This window comes from Microcebus murinus, chromosome 12 (assembly GCF_040939455.1).
Source record: "Microcebus murinus isolate Inina chromosome 12, M.murinus_Inina_mat1.0, whole genome shotgun sequence".
Lineage (NCBI taxonomy): Eukaryota > Metazoa > Chordata > Mammalia > Primates > Cheirogaleidae > Microcebus > Microcebus murinus.
In genome coordinates this window covers 15,749,174-15,774,830 of record NC_134115.1, presented here as the reverse complement: position 1 = coordinate 15,774,830, position 25,657 = coordinate 15,749,174, and the positions used below count along the sequence as shown (strand labels likewise).

At 37.4% G+C, this 25,657-nt stretch overlaps 1 protein-coding gene across 6 annotated transcripts; it reads left to right on the top strand.

Moving 5' to 3' along the window:
• Positions 1 to 29: 29 nt before the first annotated feature.
• Positions 30 to 25,657, top strand: RMI1 (RecQ mediated genome instability 1). 6 transcript variants are annotated; one of them, XM_076008581.1, is made up of 5 exons: positions 30 to 207; positions 6,863 to 6,919; positions 19,023 to 19,112; positions 20,269 to 20,794; positions 20,963 to 25,657. In XM_076008581.1, exons 4-5 carry the CDS (start codon positions 20,305 to 20,307, stop codon positions 22,183 to 22,185), a joined length of 1,713 nt encoding a protein of 570 aa, XP_075864696.1. In that variant the 5' UTR covers positions 30 to 207; positions 6,863 to 6,919; positions 19,023 to 19,112; positions 20,269 to 20,304; the 3' UTR covers positions 22,186 to 25,657. The 6 variants fall into 6 exon arrangements, with proteins under 6 accessions (XP_075864696.1, XP_075864694.1, XP_075864695.1 ...); XM_076008579.1 differs by adding an exon at positions 8,861 to 9,247 and having other exon boundaries at positions 20,269 to 25,657; XM_076008580.1 differs by adding an exon at positions 8,861 to 9,247 and having other exon boundaries at positions 30 to 315; positions 20,269 to 25,657.

The following is a 25,657-nucleotide window of genomic DNA, read 5'->3' as shown; positions in this document are numbered from 1 at the left end:
TAGTTCACGCGCACAGGGAAGGGGCGGTGAAGGGGCGTTTTCGAGGCCCGAAGGAGTGTTTTTAGGGTTGGAGGAGGGGCGCGAGCGCGCGGCAAATTGGGCGGGAAGAGGCAAAAAAGGATTTGGGTGTACGCCGTGGCGATTCCTGGTTTCACAGCTGCGCGGCCCCGGGACCGCCGTTGCGCGAGGGGAAGGCGGGAAGCGCAGGTCGGTGCTCGGCCCGGACTACCGCCCCCGTTTCCACAGTCCACATTTGCGTCTCCCTCCCTCCCCGCACCCCCACCCCGCCCGGGCTGCGGAACGAGCTGAGCGGCGGTAAGTGCGGACTCCCGCGCACGCTGGGCCCTGCCCACGCCTCGGAAGCCCGCTGTGTAACGGTCCGTGGAGCCCGTCAGGCGTGGCTGGGCCCGGGCCCGCAGCCGGCGGTTCTCGGCCCGCCATTCGCTCGGGCGGGATCCCGGGAAACGCGGGGCGAGCCCCGGAGTCTGGAGAGTTTCCCTTTGGTTTTGGCCCTGCGCCAGGACACGCGGGAAAGCGCAGGCGTTTGTACAGGGCTATCCGTTCTGACAAGGCTTTTCTTTTTTTTTTTTTTTTTTACCCCCTTGGTTAATAGGATCTGTGATATACAAATATTTTATAGTGTCGTTGTAGTTTACTCTTAGAAAAATTTCAAGAAGTAAATATTGTATTCATTTCCTAAAGTGAATGCAAACCACAAAATACGTCGTAGGCGTCCACGTTCCATTCAGCTCTGTAAAGCGCGGACCTGTGTCGGCAGTAATGAAAACAGACAAACTCGCCCTCAAACGTGCTCCGGTTCTAGCGTGTTCAGGTCACTTTGACAAACCTGGGAGGTCTCCAGCCCTGATAGTCCTGCTCTTCTCATCCTTACTCGTCAATCTCCCAGCCTCCACCCACAATCCCAAACTCGTTTTGAAGCATAAAGATGTTGTAATTTACACTGAAAGCTAAATCCACCATTATCGGGACACATAACATGCATTTTAATAGTGACGAACTTGTGTTGATGCATTCCTGTTGTAACTTAGTTTCCTTGAATAATTTGCGAAATACGTAATATCAGCATTCTTTTTAGTGGCTACGATTACATACATCTGTCATTTTCTACCTGCCTGATTAGGAAGAAAACTTGTTATGGGGAAGTGAGGACTTTATGAACCACCAATATTTAGGTCCCGGGAGGATACGTTAACAAATACTGTTGGAGCATAATGTCTGCGATTGTGGAGCTTATAAAAGTTTTCATTAAGTGGTAATATAATTTTTTTAATGGTCCTCACCATGAAGACTGTTGGGAAGGTGAAATTTAACTCATGTTTTGGTTCTGAAATACAAAGTTCAGATTTTTACTAAATATTCAACCAAGAATTGATTGACTATATGTAGGGGCTGGGGTACTTGGATTATAGAAATTTAATCTGCCAGTCAGAATTTGCAACATTTAATTTAGTCTGTCACCAAAAACCTGGTACGTTTCATTTCACTAAGGCTAATATGCACACATACGGTTACGCTAATAATAGTGTTAGATGGGAAGGAGGTTTTGTTGCAGCCATCATTTTCTACCTTCTTAGGCAGTGATGAGTGGGAATCCAAAGTAAGCACCCCTATGTAGGAACCTCTTCTCAATTTCGCTGTCTGACTGGACCCTGACTGGGTCCAGTAAAAGCTGTTATTAACCACCTCTAGATGCTACTGTGGAATAGTTGGTTTTTTGCCCCTCATTTATTTTCTTTCTTATCTCTTTTAATTTACTTTTTTTTTTTTTTTTTTGAGACAGGCGTCAGCCTAGCTCACAGCAACCTCAAACTCCTGGGCTCAAGCAATCCTTCTGCCTCAGCCTCCCAAGTAGCTGGGGAGGCATGCACCATCATACCCGGCTAATATTTTCTATATATTTTTAATTGTACAGCTAATTTGTTTCTATTTTTTTTTTAGTAGAGAGGGGGTCTTGCTCTTGCTCAGGCTGATCTTGAACTCCTGAGCTCAAACAATCGGCCTACCTCAGCCTCCCGGAGTGCTAGGATTACAGGAGGGAGCCACTGTGCCCAGCCTTAATTTACTTTTTAGGTTTACTCTTTAAATAACAGCAAAGTCTGTATTTTCCCCATCCTCATATTCTGTATTTAAAATTAAAATTAAGAATTTGCAACCCAACAATATTATACCTGTGGTCATTCAAGAACTTGCCAATTTGATTGATACATTCAGTGGCTCCTGTCTTAGGTAATTAATTGGTGGAATGGTATAGTGATCATTTTGGACTCATGATAAATTTAGAGCTAGTATTACTTAGCTGTGGGATTTACTTTAGATAGACTAATATAATTGAGATTATACACTAGCCAGCTGGATTATTATTTAAAATATTGTTTATAACTACAATTTCCTGAGTTCCCCACTAAGTGCCAGACCTCCTGCTGGAAGTTTAATGCTTATTACAGTCCTTTGTGTAAGTCATAGTTATCTTTGTTATGGATGAAGGAATTAACACTGAGAGAAGCTAAGAAACATGCCCAAGGTCACATAGAATTTTGTTTAAGACTCTAAACCTGTTGTTTCTGTCTTTTCCTTACGCTAGGTTATGGTGGATCCACAGTTTCTCTGGTTACTACTTTGTGAATTCAGTCATTATAAATAGTATACATTTTTCATCTCTTATTTTCAGAGTACCTTCTCAAAATTTTGTGATTACCTGGAAGTCATCCTCAACAAATAAAACAGACTTTAGTTTTTTTTTTTTTTTTTTTTTTTTTGAGACAGAGTCTCACTTTATTGCCCAGGCTAGAGTGAGTGCCGTGGTGTCAGCCTAGCTCACAGCAACCTCAAACTCCTGGCTCAAGCAATCCTCCTGCCTCAGCCTCCCAAGTAGCTGGGACTACAGGCATTCGCCACCATGCCCGGCTAATTTTTTTTTTTTATATATATATATTAGTTGGCCAATTAATTTCTTTCTATTTATAGTAGAGACGGGGGTCTCACTCTTGCTCAGGCTGGTTTCGAACTCCTGACCTCGAGCAATCCGCCCGCCTCGGCCTCCCAGAGAGCTAGGATTACAGGCGTGAGCCACCGCGCCCGGCCTTAGACTTTAGTTTTTAGATGAAGGTCATAGAAGCATGGAGTGGATTTAAATATTTGTTAGTGCTAATAAGTCTCAGCTAGTGGTTGAATGCCACATACAGTGTCCCAAAGGATGGTTCTACTGCCTCTTTTTCATGTTAAAAAGAATTGGAATATGTGAGGCTGACTGAAAATTAAGGTATAAATTAAATATGCCTACATCTTAGTGGTGAGTAATAAAATTTTCCTCTTTTGTTTTCTTCAGTTCCTGGCAGCGGAGATCTAGAATGTAAATTAGAGTGCTCAGCCAAGTTTGTCATGCACAAAATGTTTATCAGTTTCTTTAAAAAGTATGTTTTCCTGATTATGAAATTATTGAGGTTAAGCTATATGTAATTTTTTATCTGGCCTTTTCCTAACAAAATGTGAACATATTTTCATGTCATTTAATAGTCATAAAAATTGTTCCTTTAACGATTCTGTAACTTTCCATTTCATGGATGTAATGCAATGTCTTTAATTTTTTTTCTATTAAACATTTATTTAGATTGTTTTTTTTTCCACATATAAAAACACAAGTATAGGCCGGGCGCGGTGGCTCACGCCTGTAATCCTAGCTCTCTGGGAGGCCGAGGCGGGCGGATTGCTCAAGGTCAGGAGTTTGAAACCAGCCTGAGCAAGAGCGAGACCCCGTCTCTACTATAAAATAGAAAGAAATTAATAGGCCAACTAATATATACAAAAAATTAGCCGGGCATGGTGGCGAATGCCTGTAGTCCCAGCTATTCAGGAGGCTGAGGCAGGAGGATTGCTTGAGCCAGGAGTTTGAGGTTGCTGTGAGCTAGGCTGACGCCACGGCACTCACTCTAGCCTGGGCAACAAAGCAAGACTCTGTCTCCAAAAAAAAAAAAAAAAAAAAAACACAAGTATAAACACGCTGGCACATAAATCTTTGTCTGAATATATTATTTTGTTTTGTTTATTTATTGATGCATAAAAGATGTACATAGTTTAGAGTTACGTGTGATATTTTAATACATTCACTTAAGTTATAAAATCAGTGTACTTGGGATATCCATTACCTTAAATATTTGTCTTTTTCTTTGTCCTTATTTGTGATTGTTTCCTTAACATTAATTCTAGAAAGTGAAAGAAGTGGATCATATGGTATGAACATATCTTACTGTACAATTTAAAAGACATTTTTTCCAAATTTTTCTTTTCTTATACAGTGAAGTTCTTGAGGATAAGGGACTGTTCTTTGGTGTTCACAAATGGGAAATTGTGCTGCCTTAGCTAACCTCCCTTTCTGAACTGTTTCTGCCTGCTGTGACTATGGTTATCCAGTTTTTCAAGAAAGGTAGGAACAAAAACCTTAGGAATTTTTTGAAGGACTAGAGGTAATTTTCCATATTATTAAGGGTCTCTGTTATTGAAACCCGGTCTAAACCTTAATAATATAGATCCTACATGATAAAATTAATACTTTTTCCATTTAATTAAACATTTTAATAAGCTTTCTAATCTGTAGAAAAAAATGTTATACATCATTTTTTATTACAATTATTAGGGCATGCAGTTGCAGGAACTATATTGGTATCCCAGATCTATCCTACCCTCCCTCCACTTTATTTTGTTAAGTGAGAAATTCTGTGTAACAGATGTACGTTTAGCAGTCAATTTTTTCCCCAAAGTTCTTGACTTTTTGGTAAAATATTTGAGAATAGCTGTATTTAAAGGCTTATACAGTGTTAAGCATCTTTGATCCCATTTGATTGTGTTTTACAAATGTCTTGGTTATCTTTTGTGGTTTTAGTCATTGGAATTTTTTTCCTTTCCTGGTTATGATAACATTAATATCAAATTATAGTATGTCAGTTAGCTCCAGAGGTTGAGGGTAGCACTTGGAGGGGAGAATTATTAATTAGGACTGGCACACATTAGTGGAACAATTTAGTTGGGATTCACTGAGCAGTATTTCTCATAATTTGTCCCAACTGTCAGCTGAAAGGAGTTTTGTCATTTGCTGTCTTCAGTAGCACATAAAAGTAATTGCATGTTTGGAATAAATTTTAAAAATTGAAAAATAGAATAAACTGATACATAAGCCTTAACATATCAGTTTAAAATCATAATATTTAAAACCTTTAAAGATTATTTTATGTGTTATGTTAGTAGAATTATAGCAAAAGGAAAAGTAGTACTTAACTATAATACTTGTTTTGACACTATCACAGAGATAAATATAGTAGGTAATATTTTTGTTTTCTTTCACATGACTTTGTAAATGAAATAATTTAAAATGCATTAATTGAACTTGTTATTTACATGAGATCTGAGAAAAGTCTGCTCATTGTAATAGGAGTGTGGTACTTTTATAGAATAGTCATTTATGCGTGGATTTTATGATATACGCAAGTGGGTTTTATTTGCAAAGGAGGGGTTGTCTATACTTTATCTTTGTACTTAAGTCATCAGGGTCTAGAAAAAGATATAGGAATGGAGAATAGTGAATTTATGTTCTAGTTCTGAGCCTGCCACTGGGATGATCTTTATGCCTTAATCTTTATGCCTCACTTTCATTGTCTGTCAAATAGATGATAATATTCTTTCTATCACAAATAAATTATTTTATATTTTAGGTAATATTACAAATGTAAAAAGTATTTCAAAAAAATTTTAAAGTTTTACAAATAGGTTTATTTTCAGCTAATTCTTATCATCAATTTTTTTCTTTATACATCTGTGTCTGCTGTGCTATAGGATTGGTATCTCTAAAATTCATTGTTGTTCATTTCATTTTCTGTCCAACTTTGACATTTTCAATTCACAACCAACCAGTCTTCTTTTTTCGCTAGTTCCTTCAACAGTATTATATCCTGGTATTTTACAGTTTCAGGAAGAAAGTAGCATTTGTGTTATATGGCTGCAAATGATAACTTAGGGGCATATACCGTATCCAGAATGATTTATAGTGCAAAACACTGTGTAAACAACTTAATTATTATTGTTCATTTATGCTTGATAATTCACTGAAACAATTTATAACTCTACTGAAAATACTCTTTGTCCTGATTTCAGTTTACCTAATGACTGTCATCACATTATCATAACACCTTTGAAAATTATACTAGGGCCATTTGCCAGCACTGTGGTATTTAAATTTTGATGGAAGAAAAAGGTCCCTTATTGAATCAGTGCAACTAAGAGCCATAGATCTGGCTTAATTTTTGAGATTAAAAAAATGACCACAGGCCGGCGCGGTGGCTCACGCCTGTAATCCTAGCACTCTGGGAGGCCGAGGCAGGCGGATGGCTCGAGGTCAGGAGTTCCAAACCAGCCTGATCAAGAGCAAGACCCTGTCTCTGCTATACATAGAAATTAATTAATTGGCCAACTAATATATATAGAAAAAATTAGCCGGGCATGGTGGCACATGCCTGTAGTCCCAGCTACTCGTGAGGCTGAGGCAGCAGGATTGCTTGAGCCCAGGAGTTTGAGGTTGCTGTGAGCTAGGCTGACACCGCGGCACTCACTCTAGCCCGGGCAACAAAGCAAGACTCTGTCTCAAAAAAAAAAAAAAAAAAGAAAAGAAAAGAAAAAAATGACCACAGATGCAATAAAATAGCACGTTGGCATCTTAGATTATGTAAGTATGGATCTCTCAGTATTGATGATAAGATGTCAGTAAGTTATGGCCTCATGGAATCAAGCATGAAGGTTTTAACATGCCAATATTTTAATTAATTTTATACTTTGTTGTATTTTGTTTTATGTCTAGCTCTTATGAAGCATACAGATGGATTTGGTTTATCCAATTTGAGATCTCTTTTAATAGGTGAGTTTAATCTATTTATGTTCATTGTGATTGCTGACATATTTAGACTTATTTCTATAACCTTATTTATTGTTTCTATTTATAGCACTTCCCCATTCCTTTCATGCCTTCTGTTGGATTGTTTTCTTTAGTCTATGTTTTCTTCAGCTAGTTTGAAAGTTATTATATTCCTATTCTTTTGTTTGCCTTCAGTTTTTTAATTTGAGCATAACTTACATTAAGTAAAATTTATACTCTTTGGTGTATAGTTCTATGAATTTTGATAAATACATGTAGTTGGCCGGGTGTAGTGGCTCACGCCTGTAATCCTAGCACTTTGGGAGGCCGAGGCAGGCGGATTGCTGCAGGTCAGGAGTTCGAAACCAGCCTGAGTGAGACCCTGTCTCTACTAAAAATAGAAAGAGATTAATTGACCAACTAAAAATATATATACAAAAAATTAGCTGGGCATGGTGGTACATGCCTGTAGTCCCAGCTACACTCACTCTAGCCTGGGCAACAAAGTGAGACTGTCTCAAAAAAAAAAAAGAAATACATGTAGTTATGTAACCACTACCACTATAGTCATGTTATAGAAGTTTCATCACCCCCCCAAATTTTCTTGTATCCCTTGTAGTCAACCCCTCTCCACATCCCCAGCCTTTGGCAACCACTGAACTATTTTCTGTTAGTATAGTGTTGCCTTTTCCAAAGTGTCATATAAGTGCAAATATATAGTCTTTGGCTTCTTTTACTTAGCATACTGTATTTGACATTCATGTTATGCCATGTATCCGTGGTTTATTTCTTTTTATTACTGAATAGTATTCCATTTTATGGATATGCCACAGTTTTTTTATCCATTCACCAATTGAAGGACATGGAGTTGTTTCCAATTTTTGATGATTATGAATAAAGCTGCTATAAACATTCACGTACAGGTTTTTTTGTTTTTTTTTTTTTTTGAAACAGAGTCTCACTTTGTTGCCCAGGCTAGAGTGAGTGCCGTCAGCCTGGCTCACAGCAACCTCAATCTCCAGGGCTCAGCGATCCTGCCTCAGCCTCCCGAGTAGCTGGGACTACAGGCATCTGCCACCATGCCCGGCTAATTTTTTGTATATATATTTTTAGTTGGTCAATTAATTTATTTCTATTTTTGGTAGAGACGGGGTCTCGCTCAGGCTGGTTTCGAACTCCTGACCTTGAGCAATCCACCCGCCTCAGCCTCCCAAAGTGCTAGGATTACAGGCGTGAGCCACCACGCCCGGCTCACGTACAGGTTTTTAATTTTAATTTTAATTTTTTTTGAGACAAAGTCTCACTGTGTTGCCCAGGTTAGAGTGCCGTGGCATCAGCCTAGCTCACAGCAACCTCAAACTCCTGGCCTGAAGCAATCCTTTTGCCTTAGCCTCCCAAGTAGCTGGGAATACAGGCATGTGCCACCATGCCTGGCTAATTTTTTTTCTGTATATTTTTAGTTGGCCAATTAATTTCTTTCTATTTTTAGTACAGAGGGGGTCTCCCTCTTGCTCAGACTGGTCTCAACTCCTGACCTTGAACCATTCTCCTGCCTAGGCCTCTCAGAGTGCTAGGATTACAGGCGTGAGCTACCACGCCTGGCCCACATACAGGTTTTTAATGAATGTGAACAGTATTTATTTACTCTCTTGAGTGAATACTTAGCAATTCAATTACTGGGTTGTATGGTGAAACTGTTAAACTGGTTTCCAAAGTGGCTGTGCCATTTTGCAGTCTGAGAAGCAATGTATGAGTACTTGGTATTATTATTTATTTTTTATTCTAGCTATTCTAATAAGTATGTAGTGATATCACATTGTGCTTTTAATTTTGCATTTCTCTATTATCTGATGATATCCAGCATCATTTCATGTGTTTATTTGTCATCTGTGTATTTTCTTTAGTGAAGTATTCATTTAAATATTTTGCTCATTTATGGATTAGGACCTGAAACTGTGAAACTGCTAGGGAAAAAAACACTGGAGAGATGCTTCAGGACATTGGTCTGGGCAAAGATATTTTTGGAAAAGATCTCAAAAACACAGGCAACAAAAGCAAAAATAGACAAATGAGATTACATCAAACTAAAAAGCTTCTGTACAACAAAGAAAATGATCTACAGACTAAAGAGACAACCTACAGAATGGGAGAAAATATTTGCAAAGTATTCATCTGATAAGGGATTAATAACCAGAATATATAAGGAGCACAGAGAACTCAATAACAAAAAAAGAAATAATCTGATTTAAAAAATGGGCAAATGATCTCAAGAGATATTTCTCAAAAGAAGACATACAAAAAAAAAGAAGAAGACATACAAATGGCCGATAGGTATATGAAAAAATGTTCAATGTATCTAATCATAAGGGAATGCAAATTAAAAGCACAATGAGATATCATCTCACCCCAGTTAAAATGGCTATTATTGGCTGAGCATGGTGGCTCATGCCTGTAATCCTAGCACTCTGGGAGGCTGAGCTAGGATTGCTTGAGCTCAGGAGTTAGAGACCAGCCTGAGCCCTGAGCAAGAGTGAGACCTTGTCTCTACTAAAAATAGAAGAAATTAGCCGGGTGTGGTGGCACCCACCTGCAGTCCCAGTTACTCGGAAGGCTAAGGCAGGAGGATTGCCTGAGCCCAGGAGTTGGAGGTTAGTTACAGTGAGCTATGATCACGCCACTGCACCCTAGCTGGGGCGACCAAGGGAGACTCTCAAAAGAAAAAAAAAAATGGCTATTACCAAAAATAAAAAAGTAACAGATGCTGGGGAGGATTCAGAGAAAGGGAAATGTTCATATTGTGTTGGTGGGAATGTAAATTAGTATAGCCACTATTGATAACAGTGTGGAGGCTCCTCAAAAATAAAAATAAATCCACCATATGATCCAGCAATCCCGTTGCTGGGTATATATACAAAAGAAAGCAAATCAGTATATCAAAGAGATATCTACACTCCCATGTTTATTGCAGCACTATTCATAACAGCCAAGATATGGAAGCAACTTAAGTGTCTATCAATGGATGAATGGATAAAGAAAGTTTGGCATATATATATATATATGTATATACTCCCGAATATTATTCAACCATAAGAAAGAATGAAATCCTGTCATTTGCAACAATATGGATAGAACTGAAGGACATATTAAGTGAAATAAGTTAGGCACAGAGAGACAATTATCATGTGTTCTCATTCATGTGGGATCTAAAAAAAGTTGATCTCATGAAGGTAGAGGGTCAAATGATGATTACAGAGGTTAGGAGGGGTGGGGGACAAAGGGGATGAAAAGGGATTGGTTAATGGGTACAAAAATACAGTTAGAAGGAATAAGTTCTAGTTTTTTATAGCACCCTAGGGTGACTATAGTTAACAATAATTTATTGTGTATTTCAAAATGGCTAGAAGAGAAGATTTGGAATGTTCCCAGTACAAAGAAATGATAAATATTAATATTTGAGGTGATGGATATCCTAATTACCCTGATTTGGTCATTTCATATTGTATCCATGTATCAAAATATCATTATACCCTCAGATTTTTCACTGCTCTGTACATGTTCATGAGAGTGCAGGAAATGTTGATTTGGGGATTATAAATAAATTTTAGTGAGTAAGCAAATTTGTAAATAGGGAATTTGCAAGTGAGGATTAACTGTATTTAGGATTAAAATTGGTTTTTATACTGTAAATTGGCCTTATACACTGTGTTTAGGATTAAAATTGGTTTTTATACTGTAAATTGGCCTTATAAACTATGTTTAGGATTAAAATTGGTTTTTATACTGTAAATTGGCCTTATACCTTGCTAACTCATTTATGAGGTGATAAAGTTTTTTTTGTAAATTCTTTGGCATTTTCTTCATAAACATTCATGTTATTGGCAAATAAGGGTACTTTTATTTTTCCTTTTTTCCCCCTTTCTCTTTTTTTTGAGACAATCTCTGTTGCCTGGGCTGGAGTTCTGTGGTGTCTCACAGCAACCTCAAACTCCTGGGCTCAGGTGATCCTTCTGCCTCAGCCACCCGAGTAGCTGGGACTACAGGCATGCACCATCATGCCCAGCTAATTTTTCTATATATTTTTAGTTATCCACTAATTTCTTTCTATTTTTTTAGTAGAGATGGGGACTAGCTCTTGCTCAGGCTGGTCTCGAACTCCTGAGCTCAAATGATCTGCCCACCTCAGTCTCCCAGAATGCTAGGATTACAGGCGTGAGCCACCGCACCCACCCCCCTTAACAAATTTTAAGTGCATATTATGGTATTGTTAACTATGTGCACATTGCTTCTCTACAATCCTTGGCATCTCCTTTCTGTTTTAATGCATTTAATTATTTTATATACATCATATAAGTGGAAACATGCAGTAATTTCTTTTGTGATTGCCGTATTAGCATATTGTCTTTAAGGTTCATCTATATTATAGCATATGACAGGATTTCTTTTTTTTTAATGCTGAAAGGTATTCCACTATGTGAAAGTAATCATATTTTCTTTATTTATCTGTCAGTGGACATTTTGGTTGCTTCACATCTTTAACTTTTTTTTTTGAGACAGAGTCTCACTCTGTTGCCCAGGCTAGAGTGCCACGGCGTCAGCCTAGCTCACAGCAGCCTCCAACTCCTGGGCTCAAGCAATCCTTCTGCCTAAGCCTCCCAAGTAGCTGGGGCTACAGGCATGCGGCACCATGTCCAGCTAATTTTTTCTATATATTTTTAGTTGGCCGGTTAATTTCTTTCTATTTTTAGTAGAGATGAGGTCTCGCTTTTGCTCAGGCTGGTTTTGAACTCCTGACCTTGAGCAATCCTCCCACTTTGGCCTCCCAAATTGCTAGCATTACAGGAGTGAGCCACTGGGCCCGGCCTGCTTTACATCTTTAATGTGAATAATGCTGCAGTGAATATAAACATACACATGTCTCTTTGAGATCCTGTTCTCAGTTCTTTTGCGTATACACCCAGAAGCAGGATTACTGGGTCATGTGGTAGTTCTAGTTTTACTTTATTTTATTTATTTATTTTTAGATATGGGGTCTTGCTATGCTGCTCAGGCTGGAGTGCTGTACCGGTAGATCATAATGTGGTACAGCCTGGAATTCCTGGCCTCAAGCAATCTTCCTGCCTAAGCCTCATGAGTAGCTGAGACTAAAGGCGTACACCATCCCACCTGGCTCTACTTTTAATATTTTGAAGAATGTCTATACTGTACTATTTTACAGTCCCATCAGAAGTACATGATTAGGATTCTAATTTCTTTACATCCTTGACACCACTTGTTTCTGTTTTTTTGATATTGGCCATCCTAACAAGTGTGAATTGACATCTCATTGTGGTTTTGATTTGCATTATAATTAGTGATGTTGAACATCTTTTCATATGCTTGTTGGTGGTTTGTATATCTTCTTTTGGAGGAATATCTATTCAAGTCCTTCACCCATTTTTAATTAGATTACTTTTTGTTATAAAATTGAAGAGTTCTTTATATAGTCTGGATGTTAACCCCTTATCTGATGAATGGTTTGCAGATATTTCTCCCATTCTATAGATAGCTGTATCATTCTGTTGATTGTGTCATTTGCTGCACAGAACTGTTTAAGTTTGATGTAGTCTCATTTGTCTATTTATGCTTTTATTACCTGTGATTTTGGTGGCGGATCCAAGAAATCATTGCCCATTTCCAATGTCATGAAGCTTTTCCCATTTTCTTCTAGGAATTTTATAGTTTCAGGTGTTACCTTTAGATCTTTAATTCTTTGTGAGTTGAGTTTTGTATATGGAGTAAGATAAGGTCTATCTTCAATCTTTTGCATGTGAATATCCAGTTTTCCCAGCATCATTTCTTGAAGAGACTCTCCTTTCCCCATTATGGAATCTTCGCACCATTGTCAAAGATCATTTGACCAGATACATGAGCGTTTATTTCTGGGCTGTCTATTCTGTTTCATTGGTCTATGTGTCTGTCTTTATGCTTCTTTTCCTTTTTAATCTATTTGTGTTGTATTTCTTTTTCTTGCCTTATTGCACTGACAAGAGTCTCTAATACAGTGTTGATAGTGGATATTTTTGCTTTGTTCCTGATCTTAGAGGGAAAGTATTTAGTCATTCATACCTTTAATTTTCAAATATACATACTCTTGTGCTATTTTGTTCATTGCTTATAGCAGAAATGAAAAACTCAGTAGAACAAATGGAAGATAATGTTAAGAAAACTTTCCCTAAAAGTTAAATATCAGTATGAAGAAATTGATAGAATATAGAAGATCAAAGAAAATAAGTGTTCTATATATCATTTAAATATCATACTTTAAAGAATTATTTTGAAAAATAACAATCCCTAACCCTTCTCTTATGTTTCCTTTTGCAGAAGCATCCACTTTCAACATTTCTAGCTGATTCTTTTTTGTATTTACTTTCATAGCTCTGAAATGCAAATATTGCTACTTATTGATTTTTCAGTTTTAGGCATTATTTATTGACTCACTGTGGAGATGAGGATTTAGCTCTCTCTCCACCTATCTTCTCTACCCTTCATATATATCACACAATTTTTCCATCTGGCTATTATCTTTGTATAGCTGTGTTAAATTTTTTACCAGATTAGTATTGAGTGTATTGTTAGGACTATGTTATTATATTTGTTATAGTTACAGCTAAGTCATGTAGTATACAAATATTACTTTTCTCTCCTGTACAACTTTTAGTTTTGTAATCTTGTTTTGTTTTTCCTCTTAGTTTCTCTATATTTATCATCAATCAACCCCTAACTCCTCCAATTCTTTAAATCTCCTCCCTACATTGAGATACATTAGTACTCTTATGTAACAGAGGTGTGTAAGCCAAGAAAAAGGACAACATGAAATCCTGGAAACAGTGGTCTTACACAATTTTATCTTCTTGGAAAATGATCTCTCCTGATGCTTTCTGGGCCATTTGCCTTTATAGTCTATAAAACCCTTCATCATAATGCTTTGCCTCTTTTTTGTGTTAGATCCGGCATACCATCTCTTCCCTCTTTTGGTTTAATTGTCTGCTAAGTTAAAGTATATTCTTCATTATAAAAATTGTTTTAGACAATGCTAGTCTGATAATGTTTTTATTTCACTGTCATACTTGATTGATAGTTTGCTTGGGTAGAGAATTATAGCTTGGAAATAATGTTCATTCAGAAATTTGAAGAAATTGCTCATTTACTTTCTAGTTTCCATTGAGAAGTCTTAAGTCATTTTCATCCTTATCCTCTGAACGTGACCTATTCGTGGTTTGTTTTCTCTCACTGCAAGTGTACAGAATCTTTATCCCTGTATTCTAAAGTTTCATAATGATATGCATTGTTGTATGTCTGTTTTTGTCCATCGTGTTGGCTCTTTTCCATCTGGAAGCTCTTGTCTTTAAGTTCTGGAAATTTTTCTTAATTTTTAAAAAATTGTTTCTCTTTCTAGAACTCCTACTCTATTAAGACTTCTTGGGCTGTCCTCACATCCTCTCCAAATTCCATTGATTTCTTTTTTTTTGAGACAGTCTCTCTCCTTGTTGCCAAGGCTAGAGTGAGTGACGTGGTGTCAGCCTAGCTCACAGCAACCTCAAACTCCTGGGCTCAAGCGATCCTACTGCCTCAGCCTCCTGAGTAACTGGGACTACAGGCATGCACCACCATGCCCTGCTAATTTTTTCTATATATATTAGTTAGCCAATTAATTTCTTTTTATTTATAGTAGAGACGGGGACTCGTTCTTGCTCAGGCTGGTTTCGAACTCCTGACCTTGAGCAATCCGCCTGCCTCGGCCTCCCAGAGTGCTAGGATTACAGGTGTGAGCCACCACGCCCGGCTTATTGATTTCTTTGTACTGATGTTTTCCTTTTCGTTTTAGAAGAGATTTTCTGAATTTTATCTTCCATTCATTCTACCGAGTTTTTCATGTTGCTGTGATATTTAAATTTCTCAGAATTCTTTTTTGTCCTATTTATTGTTATAGCATCCTATTCTTATTTCATGGATGTGGCATCTTATCCCTGGGGATATTAATATGATAGGCTTTTTGAAGTTTTTGTCTTCTGGTATAGTTACTGCATTGCATTTTTTCATTTGATATAGTTTCTTTTTAGAGATTTTTCTCAGATATTTTGTCAGTTAAGAATGGGAAACTGGGCCTGGCACAGTGGCTCATGCCTGTAATCCTAGCCCTCTAGAAGGCTGGGGCTGGAGGATTGCTTGAGCTCAGGAGTTCGAGACCCTGTCTCAAAAGATAAAAAATAAATAAATGGGAAACTGGAAAGATGATGGGAATGCTTGAGTCTGCATGCAGTCTCAGAATGAGCTGTTTATTTCTTTATTTTTTATTTTTTATAGAGACAGGGTCTCACTATGTTGCCTCGGCTGGTCTTAAACTCCTTGCCTCAAGTGATCCTCCCACTTTGGCCTCCCAAAGTGCTGGGATTACAGGCATGAGCCACCATACCTGGCCAGATTGGACTATTTAATTAGAAGCTTCTCATGTTGGTATCTTTAGGCCTTTTCTGTTAGGGTGGTAAGCCCAGAGAAAGATACTCATGATGAATATTAAGTCCTTTGCTCAGAGGCTGCCGTTATTGGAGAATATAGGCTTAGTTGCTGATATTTCTGGAAGCTTTGTAAATGAAGAAAGCAATGTATGGTCAGCATTCTGTATTTAAGAATTTGAGTTTCTGGCAGGCCATGGTAGTTTGAAAGCCGGGGCAGACATGCTGGTCTCCGTCAGGTTTCCTGTCCTGGTCTCACTGATGTGGTGACTGCGGTAGGAGGAAGGTGGTTTGGGACCTTTCTCCAAAAGGAGAAGCTGGCTCCCCGCTGCTATACACTGTAGCATTATTTAAGTTCAAAATGAACTGTATGCCTGACCCGCCAGCCCCATAGAGGACATTGACAAAAAGCAGTTGATCCTGCTTTCAGATGGAAGGATACTTACAGGCTTTTTAAGAATCATTGATCAATTTGCTTAGTGCTACATCAGACTGTGGAGTGTATTCATGTGGGCAAAAAATATGGTGATATTCCTCTAAGGATTCTAGAGATTCTTTGTTTCTTTGTTAGAAGAGATATGCTGATTTGACCCTACATAGTTTATTTTCGGCACAACAGGTGGGGGACCTTTCCTACTTTTCAGGTTTTTTTTGTTTATTTGTTTAACTTTCTGCAGCCCTGAACTCCTTGGCTCAAGTGATCCTCCTGCCTCAGCCTCCCAAGTCACTGGGATTATAGGAATGAGACACTGTGTGTAGCTTTGACTTTTTTCTTTTAATTTTTAATTATTTTGGGTATATAATGATTGTATGTATTTATAGGGTGCATGTGATATTTTGATACTGGCATACAATGTAAATTAATCAAATCAGGGTAATTGGGGTATCCATCACCTCAGGCATTTAATCATTTCTTTATGTTAGGAACATTCCTATTAGATTCTTAGTTATTTTAAAATATACCTTTATTGTTGATTAGAGTCACTTCGTTGTGCTATCAGATATTTATTCTATCTAACTATAGTTTTGCATCCATTAACCATCTCCATTATATCCTCCCCTCCCTGATCCCATTTCCAGCCTGGTAACCATCATTCTACTCTCTATCTCCATGAGATCAGCTATTTTTAAATAATTAACTCCCATATATGAGTGAGAACATGTGAGATTTCCTGTTCTTGTCTTATTTCACTGAACAGTGTTCTCCAATTACATCTATTTTGTTGCAAATGGTAGTATTTCATCATTTTTATGGCTGTATAATATTCCATTGTGTATAATTTTGTGCCACAAAATTGTGTACCACAATTTCTTTTCTTTTTTTTTTTGAGACAGAGTCTCGCTCTGTTGCCTAAACTAGAGTGCTGTGGTGTCAGCCTAGCTCGCAGCAACCTCAAACTCCTGGGCTCAAGCAGTCCTGCCTCAGCCTCCCAAGTAGCTGGGACTACAGGCATGTGCCACCATGCCCGGCTAAATTTTTAGTATATATTTTTAGTTGGCCAATTCATTTCTTTCTATTTTTAGTAGAGACGAGGTCTTCCTCCTTGCTCAGGCTGGTCTTGAACTCCTGACCTTGAGCGATCCACTTGCTGCCTTGGCCTCCCAGAGTGCTAGGATTACAGGCGTGAGCCACCACGCCCGGCCCTACCACAATTTCTTTATTCATTCATCCATTGACAGACACTTAGATTGATTCCAAATCTTGGCTATCGTGAATAGTGATGCAACCAACATGATAGTATAGACATCACCAGCTCTGAATTTTTATGTTGTTTTTCACATATAATTTTAAATATCTCTCAATATAAAATAAATAAATACATATACACACACACTCTCAATCATTTTCTTCAATATAAGATCTATTAGTTCTGTAATTATAATGACTTTAAATTCCCCATCTTTTAAAAATTTTAACCACTCATTAAATTATAATAATAATACCCCTACTGTTTATAGGTTCCTGAGAGCTATGTGCTTCTGTATCTTTTTTTAATAGACTATTTAAAAAATAATTTTTTTGAGACAGGATCTCACTGTGTCATCTGTGATAGAGTGCAATGGCATCATCATAGCTTATTGTAGCCTCAGACTTTTGGGATGGGCTGTGCTCAAGTGATTTTCTTGCCTCAGCTCCACAAGTAGCTGGGGCTACAGGTGTGTACCACCATGCCCAGCTGATTTTTCTATTTTTTGTAGGGGTATGGTTTCACTATGTTGCTCAGGCTGGTCTTGAACTCCTTGGCTCAAGCAATCCTCCTACCTCGGCCTCCCAAAGTGCTGGGATTATAGGCATGAGCCACCATGCCTGGCCCAAAAACATTAGTCTTAGCAAGCACTTACTTAGCATTTACTATGTGCTAGGACAGAAATATAGAGCAAAAGAGGAAGACTAGTTTAGAGGCAATGGTAAGGAGTACATATCACTGAGAAATATGAAAAGATGTTCAACTGTTAGCATTAGGATCAGCAATAAATTGAAGTTTTAGTTTCTTTGCATTCAGGCATGTGCTGCATTTCTTTAAGTTTTGGGGGATGCAATGTAAAATAGTTTTGTTGCTACAGCAGTAGCTTCAGATGAGCCATATTAGCATTTTTAGGGTTTAAGCTTCTAAAATCTAAGGTAGATGTGTTATTTTCTTGTTTTAGAACTTAGAGGCCAGGTGTGGTGGCTCATGCCTGTAAATCCTAGCACTCTGGGAGGCTAAGGTGGGTGGATTGCTCAAGGTCAGGAGTTTGAGACCAGTCTGAGCAAGAGCGAGACCCCGTCTCTACCAAATGGAAAAAATTAGCCAGGAATGGTGGCACATGCCTGTAGTCCCAGCTACTTGGGAGGCTGAGGCAGAAGGATCGCTTGAGCCCAGGAGTTTGAGGTTGCTGTGAGCTAGGCTGACGCCACAGCACTCTAGCTGGAGCAACAGAGTGAGACTCTATCTCAAAAAAAAAAAAACAAACAAACAAACTTAGAAAAAAAGTCTTAGTTCACTAATTTAAGAGCAATTTAGGACTTTACCCCATGTAGGAACCAGTCATTCAATCCAAAATAACAATAACTACACTTTTTGAGGGACTGCTTTTTGCCAGGTGCTAGTAGGGACTTTAAGTCTAATAATAGTGTACATTTACTGAGTTGTTGCTATGTGCCAGGTACTGCTTTTTTCATATTAATTTAATCTTTATAATAAGCCTCTGAGGAAAATCCTATTAGTGTTATTCTACATATGAGATCAGTAGGATACCTTGAAGTTGGGTAACTTGTTGGGGTCACAGAATTTGTAAGTGAAAGATAGTCTGGCACCAGACTTGTACTCTAAACTGCTACGTCACATACTGTACTTCCTATCTTTTTTAATTTACACAGCAGCCCCATGAGGCAATTACGTAGGTAAGGAAACAGGCTTGGAAGAGAGTGTGTAACTTTCTCAGGGTCACTTGTTTCTGTTTATCTCGCTCCAAATCTTATGCTTTAATTCTATTTTGTCTTCACTCTACACTGACTTATAACGAGATCCCTAAGATTATAGCATGATACTCTTACATTCATGAAAATATGCCAGTGTTGCTTTCTACAGCTTCATCTTATTACTCTTACTACTTTTTGTCTTATCTTCCAGGCCATTTCTGAGCAATAGTGGTATCAAGTATTCCACTGAACAACCAGTTCCAAAATCCTGTCATCAAATTCTGTGCTGCTGTTTCATGTGGTAAGTTTTCTTATAGGTGTATTACAACTCTAATAAATTCTACCTCTTAAATATCTCCATTTGTAGAAGGAACAGATTATACTTATGTGAACATGTGGTTGATTAGTCTTTAGTGTTTTGCTACTACTTTATCATACCGAGAAAATCAGGGAAAATTTGCCTGGCAGTACTATTGAAAATATTTAGCCAAACAAACAAGATGCTTTACATCAGCTTAGAGTCTACTGTTATTTGTTATAATTTTATCCTTAGACCACCCATATTTAAGTGCTAACTGGCCAAACACAGTGTTATAAGTTTTAATAGAGTTAAATTAATAGTTAGAGTTACTTCTAGATGTGACAAGACCATTTAGTGAACATTGTTTCTTAATTGAATTTTAAATGATTAGAATATAATTATTATATTAATATAATAATACAGTAAGTCTGTTCTTATTTGTGATCTCACATTCTGTGGTTTAAGTTACTCGCAGTCAACTGTGATCTGAAAATATGAAATGGAACATTCCAGAAATAATTCATAAATTTTAAATTTTGAGTTATTCTGAGTAGCCTGATGAAATCATGCCTGAGACATGAATCATCCCTTTGGCCAGCGTATCCACGCTGTTTATGCTACCCACTCATAGTCACTTAGTAGCTGGTCCGTTATCAGATCAAAAAAAATAGTGTATATGGGGTTCGGTAAGAACCAGGGTCTCAGGCATCCACTGTGGGTCTTGGAACATACTCCCCATGGATACAGAGGGACTACTATAACTATTTACTGAATGTTTTTTATAGGTCTGACATTATGCTTTCAAATATTATTCATGTAATCCTCATGACAGTGTGGTAAGATAGATGGTGGTATTGACATTTTACAGATGAAAAAACTGGGTTAGAGAAGTTAAGAAATTTATGTTAGGTCACATAGCTTGTAACTTCACAGGGCTAACTTTCAAACCTAGGTATGTATGTCTCAAGGCTTTTGCTTTTTCCATTACATTATCTGATTACTTGTGGTGTTTGAACTTTGGCCATGTAGAAAGTCAAAGATTTTTAAGATGCTGAAGAGAGAGTGTGGTTATTCCTGTTTGGGCAATGTAGAGAATTATAGAAGCTGTATATAAATGTACTGAATCATCATAACTTTTCTTGTTCTTTGTTTTCAGGTAATAGATGCATATTATTTCTTTTACTTAAAAGAAATGAGTGTGACTAATATTGCATTGAGAGTTGAAACCTGGCTTTTAGCCACATGGCATGTTAAAGTACCTCTCATGTGGCTGGAAGCTTGTATTAACTGGATCCAAGAAGAAAATAATAATGTTAATTTGAGTCAGGCCCAAATGAATAAACAAGTGTTTGAGCAATGGCTCCTTACTGATCTGAGAGATTTGGAGCATCCTCTTTTACCTGATGGCATTTTAGAAATTCCAAAAGGAGAACTGAATGGATTTTATGCTCTGCAGATTAATTTCTTGGTTGATGTAAGTCAACCCGCATATTCCCAGATACAGAAGTTGAGAGGAAAGAATACAAAGAATGATCTAGTTACAGCCGAGACACAAGTAACCCCAAAGCCCTGGGAAGAAAAGACTTCACGAATGTTGATGCTACAGCTAACTGATGGAATTGTACAGATGCAGGCAATGGAGTATCAGTCTATTCCAGCTCTTCATAGTGACCTCCCTCCAGGTACAAAAATTTTGATTTATGGAAACATTTCTTTCCGTCTTGGTGTTCTCTTATTGAAACCAGAAAATGTGAAAGTGTTGGGAGGTGAAGTAGATGCTCTTTTAGAAGAATATGCACAAGAAAAAGTACTTGCAAGGTTAATTGGGGAACCTGATCTTGTCATTTCAGTCATACCAAATAATTCTGACCAAAACATCCCCAAAGTTACAGATGTTCTAGATACTGCATTAGGACCTTCTGATGAAGAACTGTTGGCAAGTCTTGATGAAAATGATGAGCTTACAGCAAATACTGAAACCTCCTTGGAAAGAAGATATTTCAACACAGGTAGTTCCTCAAATACTGTTTCCACAAGACAGTCAAATTTTGAACCAGAATTTGTTAGTTCTCCAAGAGTAAAGGAAAAACCACCCAACCAATCTATGCATTTCAGTGATGGGGAATTAGATGACTTTTCACTGGAAGAGGCCTTACTTTTAGAAGAAACTGTCCAGCAAGAGCAGATGGAAACTAAAGAGTTGCAGCCATTGACTTTGAACAGAATCACAGATAAAAGTATAGAGAATGTTAGCAAGCCTAATACTATGAATAATTTTTCTTCGACTTGCAAAACTGGAAACAGTTGGAATGAAAAAAATGTATTGGAACAAATGACTAACGAAGGTAAGTCTTTTGATCATCTATCTGCTATAGACCAAAACAATAGTGTTTTTTTAATTCATCATAATGTGTCCCTAACCGATGATTTTACAAGTAAAGATAAGAACTCAGAGACAGATAACCAAATAAAACCAACCATCAGCAGCAATTCAGATGGACATTGCTTAAATAATAAAGTATTAAATATAGACCTTGTCAACTATATACCAAAAAGGAATTCACAAGTTTCTAATGAAAGTGAGCAGCATTTACAGACTTGTTCTTTAAGATCATCAGAGAATAACACTAATCTTTCTACTGCCATGGATTTGCATTCTCCACCCTTTATCTATTTGTCTGTTCTGATGGCCAGCAAACTAAAGGAAGTTACAACAGTGAAAGTCAAAGCATTTATCGTAACTTTAACTCAAAATCTCTCAAGTTCTGGTGGCATTTGGAGTATAACTGCAAAGATTTCTGATGGTACTGCATATCTAGATGTAGAGTTTGTAGATGAAATACTTACTAGTCTGATAGGGTTCTCGGTACCAGAAACGAAACAACTAAAAAAGGAGCCTCTTCAATACCAAAAGTTCTTGAAAGGTTTGCAAAAATGTAAGAGAGATCTAATAGATTTGTGCTGCTTAATGAGTATTTCAGTTAATCCTTCCTTGTCTAAAGCAATTGTACTGGCATTACAAGATGTTAATATGGAACACCTTGAGAATCTAAAGAAGAGGTTGAATAAGTAATTTACTAAAACAGTATTAGAAAACAATTCAGAACAACAAGGAATACTTAGAATTAAATGTGTTCACAATTTTCTTTTGGAAACTTTCTTTTTGTAAAAAGGAAAAATGAAGTTTCATAGTTTTTTTCAGTTTAATTTTAAAATGTTTAATCATGTTTGTTATATGTGTAGGCTTTTTTAATAAGGTAATTTTTTTATAGTAACTATTAGATGAAGGAATTTGGTGACCCACTTTTGTTGAGAAATTTGTTTTCCACTTGTCATTTCACATAAGACAATTGCTACAGTATTGTATTAGTGTTCACCCATGAGTCATATTAATGAAAGTTAATAATTATACATAGGTAGTTTTACTTGTAACATGCTGAGTGCTCAAAAGATTTGTTTATATGGTTATTCTTAGAAAAAATCTCCAGTGGATCAGAACATCAGAATTGCAGATGCAAATTGCTTTGCTAGTTTTTATTTTGCTAATGGTAAATTTTTGTCTGGTATATTTGAGGTAAATCTTGTTAACTAGATAATATTTGATAGATTATATATTTTTGAATGATTAACCTTATTTTTGAGGATAGTTTATTTTAAATGGCATATTGAAAATTTCTTTAGTAAGGGCCAATAAATAGTTCATTTATTGCACTTTTTTATGTCTTTAGGCATTAGTATTTCCTTTCTGAATTAGCTATACATAGAAGCCTTTAGTTTTATTGTAAGTGCTGATTTTGTTTAAGGAAGGCTGTTTACCGCTCTTATACTTTGCTCTTACGAAGGTGTATTTGAAAGATAAAGTTATTTTTATTAATCTTTTATCTTTAAAAAATGTAAAGTGCCTTGAATTTTAAGACATTAAACAAATGCTTAAATAATAAACTAAAGACATGTGTTTGCCTTATTTTAGTGAAAATGTAGCAGTAAATATCAAGAAGTTAAATGCACATATAAAAATATATAGAAGAAAAAAGATTTTAAAAACATTTTCCATTGTTGTTAAAAGGTGATAATCAGAGCTTAAAACACAAGAACACAGATATTGCTGATAAATGCTCTAATAGTAATCTCATCTAATACTTGCATAGATTTTTTTTTACTATAAACTATCTAAATGGGATGGCATTATCTTTTATTATCTTTTTCTAAATGTTCTCTTGTACTATATCTCTGTGAGTGGTGCTCGAAAACTGCAATTAGATCTTATTTCCTCTCTTTGTATTCACTCACTAAAGGCTGGCTACAGTACTTTTTAAAAATCCATCCTTCTGTATTGGTTCTCCATGCTTTGATTCTGTTTCCAGTCTTCTCTGGCCTGGATTATGCCAATGGTTTGCTAATTGGTCTTTACCTTATTTTGCCCTCAAACCATTTTCCATAATGTTGCCAAAATAATATTGCTAAAATAAATTTCCTCTTGTTTTCTCTTTGTTACCCTTTAATATCAACCTCCTCCCATCTCTTTACTTAGAGGGTAAAGCCACACTCTAGTAATATGTAAAGCCTTTTATGATCTGGTTCCTGACTTCTTTTAGCCTCGTCCTGCCCTATTACTCTCTACTTATCTGATCTGCCCCTACGTTTTAGTTATAACAAATTATTTGTAGTTCCCCAAAAATGTAGGAGACTATATCTCGTGATTTCATACTTATGCTCATAGTGCCCATACTCCCTGATCCCTTACTTCCCCAAATCATTCTTTCTTCCAACTCAGTTTAAGTTTTAGATGCCCATTGTAGCATTGTAGTGTTTCATGAGTTCCCCTGCCCACTTCCATGCTCTCTTGTACATTGCAGACTGATACCATGTGTGTTTTATTGTGCTTATTTGTTTCTGTTATTCTGCTACATTTTTGGCAGGATAAATCTCGTAGGGGGCTGCCCTGTGCATTGTAGGATGTTTAACAACATCCTTATCTTCTACCCACTAGATGCCAGCAGCATCTTTCCAGTTGTGACAATCAAAAATCTCTCTAGACATTGTCAAATATTCCCCAGGGTCGAGGTATGTCCCCAGTTAAGAATCTCTGCCCTGTTTGAATATGGCCGGGCGTGGTGGCTCACGCCTGTAATCCTAGCACTCTGGGAGGCCAAGGTGGGAGGATTGCTCAAGGTCAGGAGTTTGAAACCAGCCTGAGCAAGAGCGAGATCTCATCTCTACTATAAATAAAAAGAAATTAATTGGCCAACTAATATATATAGAAGAAATTAGCCGGGCATGGTGGCACATGCCTGTGGTCCCAGCTACTCAGGCAGCAGGATTGCTTGAGCCCAGGAGTTTGAGGTTGCTGTGAGCTAGGCTGACGCCACGGCATTCACTCTAGGCTGGACAACAAAGCAAGACTCTGTCTCAAAAAAAAAAAGAATCACTGCTCTTTTGGAATATAAGCTGCTTGAGGATATGGCTGAGTAATTTACCTTTGTAACACCAGTAAGTATTTCATCAAATATGATCATTTTTATTCAGTTGCTTAGTATCTTTTGGTGATTTCCCATCATCCATTCCAACAGGATGGTACTTAACTCCCTGAAACCTCTGCATACATAGCATCTTGAAGAGCTACCCTATTCAGTGAAAGAATAGATTAGAAAATTCTGCCCTATAGTAAAGAATGAATATGAGAAAGCTTGGCTGACTTGGCCTAGATTCTGGTGTGTGTGGGGGAGGTTGTTTTTTTCCTCCCTGAGAATTTGTAGCCAGAGGTCTGTGCATATGTGGGGCTAAGCAGACACTTAAGTTACCAGCATGAGAATCCCTAAACAGAATTTAACACAAAAAAAGAATGATCTTAGGATATCTGGTAGTGGCAAGTGAGGATAATCAGATTAATTTTCTTTGGGGAGTGAATCTGCTTTCAGAGAGTACAGTCATCCCTCAGAACCTTTGGGGGATTGGTTCCAGGACCTCCTATGGATACCAAAATCTGTACATGCTGAAGTCCCTGATATAAAATGGTGTGCTATGTGTAACAGTAGTCACCCTTCCTCCAATAGATATGGAAGGGAAAGATGGGAATATGTAACAGAGAATAGCCTGGAAAATGGCAAAAATATTTCTGTCCTTTTGAAACACCCTCCACTCCTTTTTGAGAACTAAAATTTGTATCCCTGCCTTGGTTGGGAGGGACAGGGTAAGTCTCTTATTATTTGGGCAACAGGCGATGGCTCAGCCTGGACCTGGTAAAGACAGGTCATGCGTGGAGTTCATGGAATTGTCTTCAATGGATGTGGGAAGATCAGAATCATAAGCTGTAGTTGAATAGCAATTGCCTGAAGTGGGATGGCCTCCCTTTAAAAGCTCTGTATTTCTGCTTATTGGGAGGATGGCATTTCAAACAGGAGTCTCCATCCTCCTTTGCTGGCAAAATAATAAAGCTTTTCTTTCATTCTCAAACCATTTGTCCTTTTTTGATGCGGCCTCGAGGACAAGTGCTGAGCTTTTGATAACTTGCATAAAACCTATGCATATACTCCCGTATACTTTAA

Excerpts from the sequence above, each read along its gene's own strand:
- RMI1 (XM_020289254.2), top strand. The coding sequence starts at position 20,305 with ATGAGTGTGACTAATATTGCATTGAGAGTTGAAACCTGGCTTTTAGCC.